The sequence below is a fragment of the Urocampus carinirostris genome, chromosome 5 (assembly GCF_059441175.1).
Source record: "Urocampus carinirostris isolate Australia breed hairy pipefish chromosome 5, RoL_Ucar_1.0, whole genome shotgun sequence".
Lineage (NCBI taxonomy): Eukaryota > Metazoa > Chordata > Actinopteri > Syngnathiformes > Syngnathidae > Urocampus > Urocampus carinirostris.
In genome coordinates, this window is record NC_142353.1 from 24,478,806 (window position 1) to 24,491,073 (window position 12,268).

The 12,268-nt window shown below is 38.5% G+C and overlaps 1 protein-coding gene across 2 annotated transcripts in view; it reads right to left on the bottom strand.

Annotated features, from left to right (window-relative positions):
* msh3 (mutS homolog 3 (E. coli)) overlaps window positions 1-11,850 on the bottom strand; it is a 69,491-nt gene extending 57,641 nt beyond the window's left edge. For both annotated transcript variants that reach the window (XM_088335108.1, XM_088335109.1), the window contains exons 1-6: window positions 11,655-11,850; window positions 7,361-7,585; window positions 7,173-7,289; window positions 5,827-5,944; window positions 5,523-5,650; window positions 4,197-4,363 (exon numbers count right to left, since the gene is read on the bottom strand). In XM_088335108.1, coding sequence (XP_088191234.1) covers window positions 4,197-4,363; window positions 5,523-5,650; window positions 5,827-5,944; window positions 7,173-7,289; window positions 7,361-7,585; window positions 11,655-11,759 — 860 coding nt within the window. In that variant the 5' untranslated portion in view covers window positions 11,760-11,850. The remainder of the gene's footprint in view (window positions 1-4,196; window positions 4,364-5,522; window positions 5,651-5,826; window positions 5,945-7,172; window positions 7,290-7,360; window positions 7,586-11,654) is intronic.
* Window positions 11,851-12,268: the final 418 nt, after the last annotated feature.

Sequence of the window (12,268 nt, forward strand, 5' to 3'; positions counted from 1 at the left end):
ACTGGTTGCCAGGGTCAGGAATCTACCCGCAAGCCTTCACAAACATTTCTGTGGGCCTTGAGGCATAAAATAAGTAACAATAACGCTGTTGATTTAACTTTAGTAATCAAATTCAGAGTAGGTAGGCCAGCGCCTGCTCGCAAGGCTTGGAATACGTCGTCCATTTCACAAACTATGATTAGCTAGGGCGCGGTAACTGAAAGTATCACAACAAAAGCGTGAATAAAAAACTCAAGGTTGATCGGATTTTTAATCCTTTTAAAAAACAAGTAGATCCTTGTGAATGTGGTCCCCCCCACCCAACAGTCCAATCCAATTTATTTTTACATCACTGAATGATTTTATGTAATTCACTAAGAGATAATTAGAAAATGTCTTGGAACAGTGTTGGGACCAACACTTTACAAAAGAACGTGTTCCTGGAGGGCAATTACTTTTGTCAGTAACAAGTACCTTCACATGTTCTTAATAACATTTTGTAATTCTTCTGTCAATACCCTATGGTGCATTAATGCATTATTCCACTACTTATCAAATGCACCTCATGAATTACAAAGTCCTCTGATTGCTGGATGAATCACGTTGTCAAATACAACTCTCAATCCGCCAATAATATCTTCTGGAGGGGAATGGAGGGAGAGGGTTTATATTTAAATACAGTATACAGACAAAGTACAACTGAATCCAGTTATGGTGATGCCGTCTCAAGTCCTGAATAGTAGGACGCTGAATTTCTCCCTACAGTATGTTCTTGCACCCAAGCCAAATTTACAACTTTAAAATACTGAAATCAGGGGGTCAGCTTGTATGTGCACATTTGATTGTATGTCACCAGTGGCAGCACACGGAGAGGGGGAGGATCAACAAACCAACAGGAAATCAACGGAAACGTGAAAACAGAATTTAAACTTAAAGTGTGCTGAATTTTGGTGTTTTAGCCTGTAAAAGTATATGTGTGCCATGTTTGAAGAAAAAAAATAAAACATCCAGATATGGAGAAAGAGTGGTTTGAAGCTTAAAACAAATTGGATCTGGAATGTCTTGGCTAAGTGTTCATTTCCAAGCTCTCAAGATTGCACAAGCCAAGAAATATGAAAGCTACACTGCTTCCACAGGTTAGTGTGCACGTTTGTGGCTATTTTAAAGCAGTTTAAGGTGGTTGGCTTCTATCTAAATATGCACGTTAATTTGTAACTAGAAAAGTACCTTCGTTTCCGTATCATTAGAAACCACGTCTCTTATTTGCAAAGACCCCGTGGGGCCCAAAAATTAACCACAGGTGCTGTTTTGGGGACATTATTAACCAAAACCCAAATCATAAAAGGCAAAACACAAATGGGTTTGAGGAATGACAAATGGGAACCATGTAGAAGACAATAAAGGAAAAAAGCAGAAGCAACTTTCTATTTACCCAATCAAAATCACCAAATCTAATCCACTTCACTTCCTCCCTCTCAGTCGTTTGATTTTCATTTGCACATAATGCAATGTGCAAAAAGCCCTGAGAGCGTGTCGAGCCTCGCCTTTACCAAGGTGCTGGCCGGAAAATGAATGACATTTCAATAGGAGTATTCGACATGATTATAATTGCGCAATGTATATTGTCGCATGTTTTGAAATATTCCTTTACGACTAATGAGTCTAAATTAACAACTTTCCTCCCACTTTCCAAAAAACCCACTGCTATTTTTTTATTTTGAGACCATTGGTATAATTGTTTTATTTTATTTGGGTACATTTTCCTCATTTTAAAACACTTTAAGTTGCCTAGTGAATAAAAGTTAAAAATACTTAAATGGACAGTGTGTATTATTTGACGACTAGATGTCGCTGTATTGTGTTGTGCAAGTAGCTTTTCAGATATTTTTCTCCCATCACTCCGTCCCTTCGGTTTACGTTTTGGTACTTTAAAAAAATCAAAACATGTAATGGTATTTCCCTAAGGAACTTTGTAGCATCATAGTTTTAAAGGCGTATTGTGCATTATTTGACCACGAGATGTCGCTGTATTGTATTGTTTCGTGCAACCTAAATTGCAACCTAAATTTAATGCTAAATCGCACAAAGAAGTATACAAAATGCACTATTTTATTTCTCTTTTTGCCCAGGCTTTTGGGTACCCCCTGCCCGCCTCAGCTCCATGGGGAGCAGAGCTTTCAGCCGCTTTGCCCCCCAGCTCTGGAACTCATTGCCGCCTGACCTCCGAAATTCTGCGACCCTGTCCACCTTCAAATCCGGATTCAAAACACACCTGTTCAGACTTGCTTTTTCCTGACGAACTGCCTCACAGAACACCACGTTTAAGTGTAATGTGTTTTATTGGCTATTTATTACTTGCCTGTTATACTCTTTGTTTATTGTTGTGTCCTACTTATATGTATAGTGACCTTGGGTGTCCTGAAAGGCGCTTTGAAATACAATGCCTTTATTATTATTATTATTACAGGAGCAGCAAGCTGTCATCCCCCTTTAGGCGAGGCTCCTGTAAAATAAACGCCATTTCTGGACGTATGAGTTTTTTCAGAATTCAAAGTTTGTATGATAGTTATTGGATTTTTGCTTATTATTTAGATTCATATTTTTTTTTAATTACGTTTTTTTTAACCACTAGGAGACGCTAAATATTAGAAAATATTTCAGATGAACTATATCAAGCTGCCTTATCAATTTATTTTGTTCATCTTTAATAATTGTGAAATGTTTTTTTCCAATATTATACTTTAGGTTTAATTAGGAGCATAAAAACACAAATAAAAATACTATGGAGACTTAAAGTGACCAAAACACACCATTTACTTTTCCATTTTTTTGAGGTTTTTGGGTATCCATAGCAGCAAGATGGCGGTCAACTATGTCAGCTCCTTTTCTCTAAGGCTCATGTTTTGTAAAATACATTGAAATTTCACAGCTTGAAGTATTTTTTAAAATGCACATATACAGTATATGACAGTTCATGTACACTACCGTTCATAAGTTTAAGGTCACTCAGACAATTTTGTGTTTTCCATTAAAAAGTTACACTTTTGTTTATCAAATGAGTTGTCAAATGTCTGGCGTTCTTTTGCCCATATTAATACCCTCCTGTTGTTGGACAGTCTTACATATGACTTATTTGCCACTATGCCTTGACAGCCAGCATCTCGGAATCAAATCTTCACTGGATGTTGACACTGGTGTTTTGCAGGCACTATTTCACAAAGTTGCTAGTTGAGGACCTAATAAGTGTCTATTTCTCCAACTAGAGATAGTACAGACTCTAATGTACTTGTCCTATTGCTTGGTTGTGCTGTGTGGTCTCCCACTTAAATTTTTACTCTAATTAAAGCCTGTTTGTGCCGTTTTCCAATGAGTACACACTATTGTAGAGCTTCAGTTTTTTTGGCAATTACTCATATGATATAGCCCTCATTTCTTAGAACAACAATTAACAGTCGACTTTCACATGACAGTTTTCTTTTTCTGACCATTATGAAAGTTAAATCCCACCCACCAATGTGACGATCCAGATACTCAACTAGCTCAAAAGAAGGTCAGTTTTATAGCTTCCCTAACCAGTTAAACCGTTTTAGCCATGCTAACATACCTGTACAAAGGTTTTCTAATCATCAATTAGCCTTCTAACGCAATTAGCCAACATAATGTAGCAATAGAACATTTACCATGTAAACAATGTGTGGGGTGTATTTCTGATCAGTTCAATGTTATCATCATGAGGAAATCTCCAAGCGACCCCAAACTTTTGCAAGATAGCGTATTTTTGTCTATTATTTAAAATAAATATTTTTTTCTTTTAATGAATTAAGTTTTTTACTGCTAAGATTTGTAGATGGAAGAATATTTTGCACATTACAAGTATTTACTCACAAATATTTACCATCTGTAAGATAATTTTCCTTATTTATTGGAGTATTTTTTGATTGTCTTCCAGAGTGTGAAATAAATATCTTAAAATAAGAAATATACATAACATTTGCAAGATTGTCTTCCTAAGAATAAGACATAATTTTGGCCAGTGCACAAGGTAGTTAGAAACTTTAAATCGATTGATTATTTGTCCATATGGGCCCATCCAAAGGCTCTAGCTCACAATTTAGCCTCATGATGAGCAGTATGATGGGTACAGAAAGTGATAAAGCTTCATCAAAGGATATAGGGTTGCAGAAAAAAGAAGCCCCAGAACGCCCCCTTGTGGATACCTGGCATTGGAAAAGCTCTGCAACAGTTTTTGGGTCGGTTCTGAGATGTCGGAGGGCACCAGGATCTCCACCGGGTTTATCATGAAGAGACGAGTCTCGAGTTCAGAGCGAGACTGACCATCAGGAAAGGAATCCAGCTGGATTTCTCCTGTGCTGATCTGAACTGCCTGGATTCACAAAGGACATGTTAAGTTATCGCAAGTACCAGATTTTCCGCACGATAAGGCGCACCAAATTATGAGGCGCACCGCAAAATATAGTCTTTTGTGATATTTCTTTCACATATGAAGGCACACAGGACTATAAGGCACATGGAATTAAAACTTGCACCAAAAAAAGTGCCCACAAATACATATAAATGCACGACATTGGATGCAACAGGAATCAAGCCCAGATTGCGGCGCAAGGTGCGCCGGATCATATTGACTAGACCACAAGAGATACAGACAACACATGAAAAGGCATTAGGGGGTTATCTCATCATCATACTATTCTAAAGTACCAAATTGTTAACGTCATTATCTGTCTGGATCCCGAGAATATTGCCAGACATAAAACCTGTATGTGGTACACTAAAATTGCAAAGGTTTTTACGAAGCGCACCAGATTCTGAAGTGAATGAAAAGAACTGCATTTTGAGAAGTAATTCGGTCTTTCTGAAATATATAAATAAATTGATGGCCACACAGATTCACATACAACACTTAGTTTGAGCTGAGAAAAAGTGAAAAAACATTTTCTCTACTCCAACATATTTGGTACTGTGACTAAAACAATATGATGAAGGGTTGGGTTACTGTAAAAATGTATTCTGATACAGTTAGTAGTTCCTTGTTGAAAAATTAAATCAAAGTACATTTTTGTGTATCCTAATTAAGTAACACCGTGAACTGTATTCTGTTACTCCCCAAGCTAGGTGATAATGAGCTAAGACCTAATGTCTTAATATGTGTCATCTGTATATTAGTCGTCTAGTGGATAAGATCTCACACTTTCCGCACCGCGATGCAGGTGCAACTCCCGTTGCATTCAATGTAATGCAATAGTTAACAACCATTAAAAGTCTCCAGCAGCCTTGTGGTTAAGATTCTGTGCTCATACCATTGCTATCTCGTTCGATCCCTGTTGTCACTATATGATGTAATTGCTATCATTTGATAACTCATTGCAATTTATGTCTGCATTCAAGGTGCACTGGATCATACATCAAACTTCTGGCCAATTTCGGGTTTTTGGGTGCGCTATACAGACCGGAAAATAGGGTAAATTCCAGCAAAAGTATACGACTACAAGAGTGGGATTGGAAAGTGTGCTAGTCAAACTCACCACCATTCCCACAGTGAGACGTTTCTTTACTTTGTCCCAGTTCTCACTGATGCACAACAGAATGCTGCTGGGAGCATCTTGAATTCCGTCCTCCGTCAAATCCTCTTGATTGTGAACCGGGTTGACGTCTTTAAGGGACTGTTTAGGATAATGACGCTGGAGTGGAACCAATACAACTTGAGGCAAGGTACATTTCTGTGCATAATTGATAACAGCGGGAATGTTAAAGATTTTTTCGAACCAATACTCAACTCTTGAGTAGTTATCAACAGATATCACTACCACAACATTATTAAAAGGATACCTTCCCCCACCAGCGTAGACTTTGTGTACAGGGCACTGAGTTGCCGAGTAAACAAAGCGTTCTTATTGGCCCCGGATGCTTTGATGGCGGAAGTTTCAGTCTGCTTCACGACACCCACCTGTGCAGTAAGGAACAAGAATGCAATTGTTAATAACAGAAATGCAAGTACTGTATTCTTAAAGACTTTAAAAACAACTCCAATAGCAACTATGTCAAGGACTTTAGGTAAAACACATGCAGGAAAAGCAATGTTCTTAGAGTCGAGTCAAACTTGCATGGATGCTTTAAGTAAAAATGTACACATATAGTAATTGAAAAAATACTTTATACAAAACTTTTTATTCGTTAAACATATGCTTCCGCCTGTAAAAAGGTAATTTATTTAGTGTTGGTGTATAACTGGGTATCTATTTGTATAATACATGTAAAAAAAAAAAAACGTAAGGTTTCTACTTTATCCATTTGCATTGTGCAGTGTGTTCACCATTCTGACTGGCTACACAGTCTCCCAGATTATTATTTAGCAGTACGGTATTTATCTGTAAAATGAATGAATATATAAACGTTTTTACAGTACTTTTACCTGTTAGATAAATGTTTGAGTCTACAAAGGGTTTGTTATTTGGTTTTAGTGCGTAATAGAATATTTAAGAAGAAGAAGAATTTACTTTTATTGTCATTCTTTGTAACCAAATGTCGAAACGCCTGACCCGTACAGGAAAACTGTAGCGAGCCGATGCAGCCGCAGCCAAACAGGGTGCAGCCATTTTAGACCCAACTGCTGTGTTGGGAGTCATTAGGTGACCAAACCCCCCAATTACAACTCCTAATGCCGAGCGCCAAGCAGGGAGGCAATAAGTACCGATGTTATAAGTCTTAGGTATGACTCGGCCAAGGCTACCATCTAGGCTACCGAGCTGGTTAATTGTATAACTGTAAAAATATAAAGGTTTCTACTTCAGGAATGTTGTCTATCGTGGGCTAATTTTGAACGTAACCCCCAGTAAACAAGTGATTTTTTTCAAAATAGTTTTTGGGGGGCTTTTCAGTTTTGGGCCCAAATTATTATTGGAGTACCTCCGTACTGGAAATCTGATATTATTTATTGAGGAGACAAATTGTGGGGTTATGTTACCTTTATCTTACAAAATTATATCTAATAATAAAATATTACAGTCTCAGTTTAACAAATCAACAAAACAATCCAAGTTGCAGGTTTATAAATTTATTTCTTAAAAAAAGGTTTATTTAGATTATCCTCCATACTTGAAAACACTATTTAGTGCAATATTGCACAATTTTATTCTTTACAGCTAAATAAAATGCTTCCCAGCCCGAATCCGTACCTTGTGGCCATTGGACACCAGTCTCCTGACGTGCACAAACAATCGGTGTGTGGGGATACTGCATGTCATGAAGTTATGATCCAGGTGACAGAAAATATTCAACTCCTTTGCTGCAATCTAACACCGCAACATGTTTACATGATTTAACCTGCTTAGTTCAAAGCGTCTTTGTTGTGTTGACTCCTCACCTCAGCATCATCTCCAAAAAACCTGTATTTGTATCCGCACTCTACGGCAAGGAGAGCATCCTTGTGCTGCTGTTTCAGGTGGATGACTTGCTGCTCCAAAGGAGTGTACGCACTCTTCGAGGGTCTGCAGGGAGCGCCATTGTCCAATGAAAGCTTCACATCCTTCATTGTGTCTACCGCTGTTTGTCCTTTGCTTTCTGGTTTAGCAAACTGAAAGAGGGATGTCTGCAAGAAATCAGGGTTGTGAGGGTTACTTTAAAAATGTAATCTGTTAGAGCTCCTAGATACCTGTTGAAAAATGTGATCAGTAACGAATACCATTAACTTGCATTAATGTAACTTGATTATTTCAATTACTTTGGATTACTTCAAAACCAAATGTGCTTATAAAAAACATAAACGTAATAGAAAGAAAATGACTAAATTTTGTTGAAGCTAGATGAGCAATGTGACCTTGAAAAAATAATTGGAAAAACCAAAGTCAGGTAGTTGCTTGTAGTCCTACAAAAAAGTGCTCAGATTTAAACCAAACAATATGGTTTAACAACAATAAACTTTCACTTGCACATGGCAGACAAGAAATACTTTAAGTTCACATTAAGGTTGCCAATATCCGTGTAGTGTATAATCAAAACTGGCCCTATGTGAAAAAGTAAATGCCCCCTGAACCTAATAGCAAGTTGGGCCACCTTTGGCAGCGATAACAGGATTTAACTGTTTACGATAGTTTGTAATGATAACTTCGCAACACTCTGGAGGAATGCCCACTCTTCTTTGCAAAATTGTTTCAAATCAGCCATATAAGAGAGTTTTCTTGCACAAACTCCCCGCTTAAGATCACAACAAAGCATCTCAATTTGATTTAAATCTAGACTTTTACTTGGCTACGCCAGAACGCTTATTTTGTTTTTTGTTTATTAAATTATTTAGATGTGCGCTTGCTGCCGTGTTTCAGGAACAAACTGATGGCTGAACCTTCTCCTTCAGGATCTTCTGGTAAACACCATAATTCATTATTCTGTAAATCACAGCAAGTTGTCTTGGTCCTGAGAAAGCTAAGCAGCCCCAGAACATCACACTGCTACCGCCATGCTTTACTGTTGGCATCATGTACTTTTTGTCAAATGCTGTGCCATTTTTACACCAGATGTAGAAGTTAAATCTTTGACTCATCAGTCCACGGAATTTTTCTCTGACTTCAGGATAATCAAAAGAACAAGCCTGCTGGTGACATTCTACTGCTCCACTGTAGAGAGCCTACTGACCTACGCTGTGTCAGAGTGGCACTCAAGCTGCACAGAAGCAGACAAGAAGAGGCTGTAGAAGGTGACTACTAAAAGGTGACTAACGCTGCACAAAAAATAATTGGCAACCCAATACCTTGCTTGACTGACATTTACAGTTCCAGATTTCTGAACAGAGTAAAAGTCATGATAAAAAACATTACTCACCCGAGCTTTCATCTGTTCAACCTGCTACCCTTTGGTAGGCGATAAAGATCCATTCAAGCCAGAACAAATCAACTCAGAGACAGCTTCTTCCCTAAAGCTGTCACAATACTTGACTCGTATCTGCACTGAACTGACATGCTTTGGTACATCAGGCACTGTGGTTAGCAGCACAGGATCTCCGCAGGGGACTGTGCTCTCTCCGTTCCTATTCACCCTGTATACGTCGGACTTTCAGTACAACTCTGAGTCCTGCCACGTGCAAAAGTATGCTGATGACACTGCTATCGTGGGATGTATCAGAAGTGGGCAGGAGGAGGAGTACAGGAAATTGATTCAGGACTTTGTCCAATGGAGCGATGCAAACCACCTGCACCTGAACACCATCAAGACCAGGGAGATGGTGGTGGACTTCAGGAGAACTAGAACTCACCCGGTTCCTGTAACCATCGAAGGAGAACGTGTAGAGTTTGTCCAGACCTACATATACCTGGGTGTGCAGATGGACAATAAACTGGACTGGACCTGCCAACACAGAAGCTCTATGTAGGAAAGGTCAAAGCCGACTTTACTTCCTCAGAAGGCTGGCGTCCTTCAACATCTGCAAAAAGCTCTTGAAAATATTCTATGAGACTGTTGTGGCAAGCGCCCTCTTCTATGCGGCAGCGTGTTGGGAAGGCAGCGTCAAGAAGAAGGATGCCTCTCGTCTCAAAAATCTGGTGAGGAAAGCGAGCTCTGTTGTGGGCAAAGAGCTGGACAGCCTGACAACAGTAGCTGAGAGATGGGCACTGGAAAAGCTGCGGTCAATCATGGACAACTCATCACATCCACTACACCGCATTATCTCCAGCCAGAAGAGCAGCTTCAGCGACAGATTGCTGTCACAGTCTTGTACCACAGACAGACTGAGGAGATATTTTCTTCCTCATGCCATGAGTCAAGTCAAGTCAAGTCAAATTTATTTATATAGCCCTTAATCACAAAAATGTCTTAAAGGACTGCACAGGATTACAGTTACAAAATTACAAAATTACACAATTACCTGATCTTAAACCAGCATGAGGCTCTTTAACTCCACCCGGCGGAGTAAAGGCCCACATTAAACCACACCCCCCACATTGCATATTACCGTAATTTTATTGCAGTGTGTATTCTGTGTAGCACCATCTAGATACTCTATATAACACGCTACATTGGGTATTAACATGTCACATTGGGTATTTGTGTATTGTATTCTTTTTGCTTTATTATTGTTTTGTTCTTCAGCGCAGGATGCTGCTGGAAATGTGAATTTCCCTGCGGGGATGAATACAGTATTTATCTATCTATCTATCTATGCTTTGCACTGGGTGTCATCTACACCTCTGTCATACCAGGTTATCTGTATTTGCACTCTTAATAACCAATAATCTGTACATAACCTATATTTATCATTGATCACTGTTGTTACAATTACTGTTATACCGTTTTGACTGCTACCAATGAGCCTGTTCTTGGTTCACAGGGATAAAAAAACGTATTTTTTAATTTCATTTTATTTTGCTTGTCCCTAATAAAGGAAAGAGACAAGTTGTGTGTCTACTGACCGAGTACTGTGCCTAATTGGTTTTGGACTTTAAGCATTTTTAATTAGTTTTTGTAAGAATCCGCAGTATGTTCATTGAAAGATATAAATATTTTTCTTCACCCGTTTTTCTTGTGTTTGTTATACGTTTTCAAATCATTAAATCAGCTTCATGCTAAATTTTATTTAAAAAAGATTCATAATGATCCTATTCTTCGACTAATCGTTTCAATAGTCAGTGTCGACTATTAAAATAGTCATTAGTTGCAGTCCAAGGCAACAATTGTTAAGAGAGCCAGGGGAGAGATTATTAATATAGATTATGGGGACCAAAATACTTGAGATACGGCCCACATCCACATTTGATCCAGCCCCCTGAATAATAGTAGAGAGGATTATAACACACATTTAATTGTTTTTATTAAAAAAAGAACTCAAATCCTGAGTGCACGTTTTTGGTTGTAACAGGATTTGTATGTACCATGGTCACGGAGGTAAAAGGTCAGAACCCTTACCCCTACACTACCAGTGTGCTTACATTATATTTATATATATATATATATATATATATAAAGTACAGTAACTATACTGAAGATCTGTGAAAAGGCATTGGGTTTTTTTTCATTATCAAACTATCTTTGGTCATAGTACCCAGAGATGAATGTGAATTCTGTAAAGCATTTCACATGTTAAATGACTTAAAATAGTTTGATAATGAAATAAAATCCACTGCCCTTTTGCAAGTCATCTTGGACCTTGGACTAGGCACAACACAATAAAGTTTATGTTCCATTGAATTTCCTTTGTGAAGAACACAGAGTGTTCGCTTGTTGTTGTTTATTTTGTAAATGGTGTTTTTTATTTTCTGATTTATTTTTCTGTGAATAACCCAGAAGGGTTATTTGGTTGTAGCTTTCTGTGAAACAATTAATGTTTACATCTAGGGCAATCCTGCAATTGTCACTCATTTTCTGTTACAAACTGACCCCCTTTTCAGAGAAAAGTTAAGTGGCCAACACAGGAAAAATAATGACTAACTACAAAAAGACTATTTTGGAAATAATTATGACCTGCACACCCAATTTGCTCTTTTCTCACCCATCCACTTTAATTTTTGTTTCTCCCCAAAGTGAGTGTGCAAATGCAGATACAGTATTATCATGACAGTGTTTGATGAGCACAGTGCAAAAGTTCAAAGTGGCATGAAAAACAATTTTGTGAGATTAAAATTAACGGGTAAATGACTAATAAATGAGTACAACATTCCAAATGTTCTACTCACCTTGCTTCCTGAGACATTAGAATCTGTTTGCTGTTTTGTTGCACCGCTGAAGTACCTGCTGATGGAAGTCTGAGGGGCAGATGACTTTTTCAAAGCTTTAGGCATCTTTACTGCCGAATGGTAATCGAAAGAAAATTGTAAATGTTGTGTTGACAAAAAGTAGTGTCCGCAGGCTGCAGTAAAAACCCGGCCCTTTTTCAAAACACAGTCGCGGCGCTGAGCTCACTGTCGCGTTGATGACGTAATCAACCTTGTATGATGGATCGTTCGCGAACAAAAATAATCTAAGAGCTGGCTCTTTGAAGTGGCGACGAGAGCCGGCTCTCCATCAAAAAGAGCCTGATTAATTTGATACGCTCATTCTTTCGCTATCTTTTTCTATCTCTGTATCTTTCTCTCTTTCTCGTTTTTCTCTTCCTCTCTCCTTTTCCTTTTCTCAGCGCTTGTCTTGGGATCAAGAGATCGCAGGTTCAATTACCGGCTCCTCCGTGTTATATGTCGAAGTGTCCTTGGGCAAGACACTGAATGCCTAATAAGCTCCCAAAAAGCAGGTAGGCGCCTTGCATGGCTGCATGACCGCAAGTGGTGTGTGAGTGTGTGTGTGAATGGGTAAG